The 2500-nt window shown below is 34.9% G+C and overlaps 1 protein-coding gene across 2 annotated transcripts in view; it reads right to left on the bottom strand.

The window, feature by feature from the left end:
• Positions 1-2500, bottom strand: part of LOC113812949 (protein tumorous imaginal discs, mitochondrial) — a 10850-nt gene that overhangs the window by 243 nt on the left and 8107 nt on the right. Inside the window, exons 8-9 of one of the 2 annotated variants that reach the window (XM_027364887.2) lie at positions 1648-1791; positions 1-1371 (exon numbers count right to left, since the gene is read on the bottom strand). The exon at positions 1-1371 is cut by the window's left edge and continues 243 nt beyond it. In XM_027364887.2, the coding sequence (XP_027220688.1) occupies positions 1649-1791 (143 nt within the window). In that variant the 3' untranslated portion in view covers positions 1-1371; position 1648. The remainder of the gene's footprint in view (positions 1372-1647; positions 1792-2500) is intronic. The other variant, XM_027364886.2, reaches the window with a different exon arrangement.

The raw sequence follows: 2500 nt of genomic DNA, 5'->3' as shown, positions 1-2500 counted from the left end.
AAAGGTATGAATTTATACCCAGATAGTAATAGACGATAGTGGCACCTTATCCTTGCCAAGGGAAAATGAAATCTTGTGCTGCTCTATATCACATTGGTGTAACATAATACTCTGCTGACATTTATTCCAGGATATTGTAAAGAACAATCATCTTTTCCTTTCGATGTCTTGAAGAATAGGAAAATCTACATTTTCTTCTTAAATCTCTATTCTTCTATCACAGCCTGTGTGACATATCTTCAACATCAAAGATAAGAACAAAAGTACTCTTAATTGCACCCAATTCTCATAAATTCATTCTCTACTAACCCGCAGATTAATCATTCTTGAAACAAATTTGTCAGAATCAAGAGAATGCCAAGAACTATGATATGTTCATATAGGCCATGACTTAAATTCTGATATTGTTCCTATTCTACAAAGCCAAAAGTACAAGAATTCTGTCTGAGGTGTTAAGCATGGGCAATTTTTATTTATGAGCCATGAGATCAGAAGTTGCTGCAGGAGTCTGAATTCAATACAATGGTCCTCTACAAGTTATATAAACATAACAATCAAATTTGTTAACAGCAAACTTCAATTAGTCTTATCATCTGCACCTTCAGCTCAGGGAGAATACTGAAAAACATGACAGTGAAGCAAAATTTGCAACATGACTGCAAAACAACAATTTTGCAGCTTAATGTCTACACTGATTCTCAATCTGAACATGATCACAGCTATACACTACATTCTTGCAAAGTTTAAGGAGACAAATTCCTTCATGAAGAATAATTATGCGTTAACCTGTACTGGTTTGAGAATCACACTGCAAAAATGTGAGACAAATACAAAAAAACAAAATAAGAAATATATTTATAGTGATACATCTGTGATTGGGAAAACAGTACCACTTTATAAGACAATCAACAGAAATGGTTGATCTTACAAATCTCATAATGCATAGTAAAAGCTGGAAGCCTTTCCTGAGAAAAACAGGAGAGAGAGAAAGAGCAAGAAAGAGAAAGAAAGAAAGAGAAAAGGAAAGGGAGAGAGAGACTGACTGACTGACTGAGTTTTTAAACAAGACAGAATATATATCTGTACACATTAGACAGAACAATAATTACAATCAAGTTTTCCACTCTGTTTTCCCCTTTCTGATACTGCTAACAAACCAAGACATACAGTGCTTCACATTTCATGTCCTTTACTTTTTGGCTCCAACTCTGTCTCCTTGTTTACTATCATCTTCTGTTGGTCTCTTTGTGTCCCCTGCTGCATCCTCCACATCATCTGCAACTTTCCGAGCAACAATCTCTTCTATATTGCCCCTTAGTATAGCACGGATCTGCCTCAGAGTTTCATTTTCCTCGACAGCAACTTGTTTACCTGTTGGTGCAAGTGAGAGTACAACATGAACAACTGGTCCCACAAGACCAAGATAATAAGGCATAGTGAGAGTATAAAATGGTGCAAAATTATCACAAGCTACTAAAGCAGAAACCTGAAATTTGACTTTAAAGGCTATTTCAGAAAAAAGGATGCCTGTAATAAATCCCTAGTACCTAAAACTGTGGCATCTCCTGCTTACAACCGCAGTAAAATAATGAAAACCATGAATGTGAATGAGGGTCGCAGAATGAAATGTAGCATTCCGATACGCACCCTAACCAAAAATAGCACGTTTAATTTTGGTCAAGAGGCCATCGTCGGCATCAGACTTGGTGTTGAAGGACCCTGACTCTTGTTGAGTGGAAGATTTTGTGTCTTGAGTCTGTGCTGCCTGTTCTTGATAGGCTTTCTTCCTTCCTGCAGGAAACAGGGAAGGGAGGTCTTATTCTTCACTTTCTAAAATTTTAAGCAATGGCTATACCAAGAAACTATTGTTAAGTATGTAGTCCTCTCAGTCTCCATTCATACTTTGTATTTATTTCTTAAGCAAAAATAGGTACTGCAGAATTTTTTTATATCCAGCAAGGATACATAGCTTCACTTAATATAACTTTTCAAAGTACTCTCCCTAATAGTCTTTCTCACGAAGAAAAGAAAACAGTCGGAAATTTACATTGACCAGGCAGCACGTTCTCAGAAACCAATAACTTTTTCCTTGAAAATTAACACAAAAAAATGTGATAAGGTTTGTACACATTTTTTTTTTCTTTTTTTTTTTTACATATGTATAAAGTTTAGAAACTATATCACAACTAAAGTTCTTGGTTTGGTTTTCATATCAATATATCAGATTATGTATTAGCTTATTGATTCCAAGAGGGTTTAGTCTCCACATCCTATGCACTTTAACTTCTGTTTTATCTATTTTTATAAAAATATGATTATACAAGTGCTAAGCCACCAAGGAGACATAACTGATTACATCAGTTTACCCCATTCCTAGATTTTTTTTTTTTTCTATAATTACTGTTAATAATGTTAATAATAATAAGAGTAGTATTAGATATAGAACCCTCCCTGCAAATTCTAAGTGAGGTCAGGTAGGATTCATAAATGAAACCTTGGT

Source organism: Penaeus vannamei, chromosome 25 (genome assembly GCF_042767895.1).
Source record: "Penaeus vannamei isolate JL-2024 chromosome 25, ASM4276789v1, whole genome shotgun sequence".
Taxonomy (NCBI): Eukaryota; Metazoa; Arthropoda; class Malacostraca; order Decapoda; family Penaeidae; genus Penaeus; species Penaeus vannamei.
The sequence above is the reverse complement of the archived record's forward strand: the minus strand, read 5'-3'. Positions and strand labels throughout refer to the sequence as shown.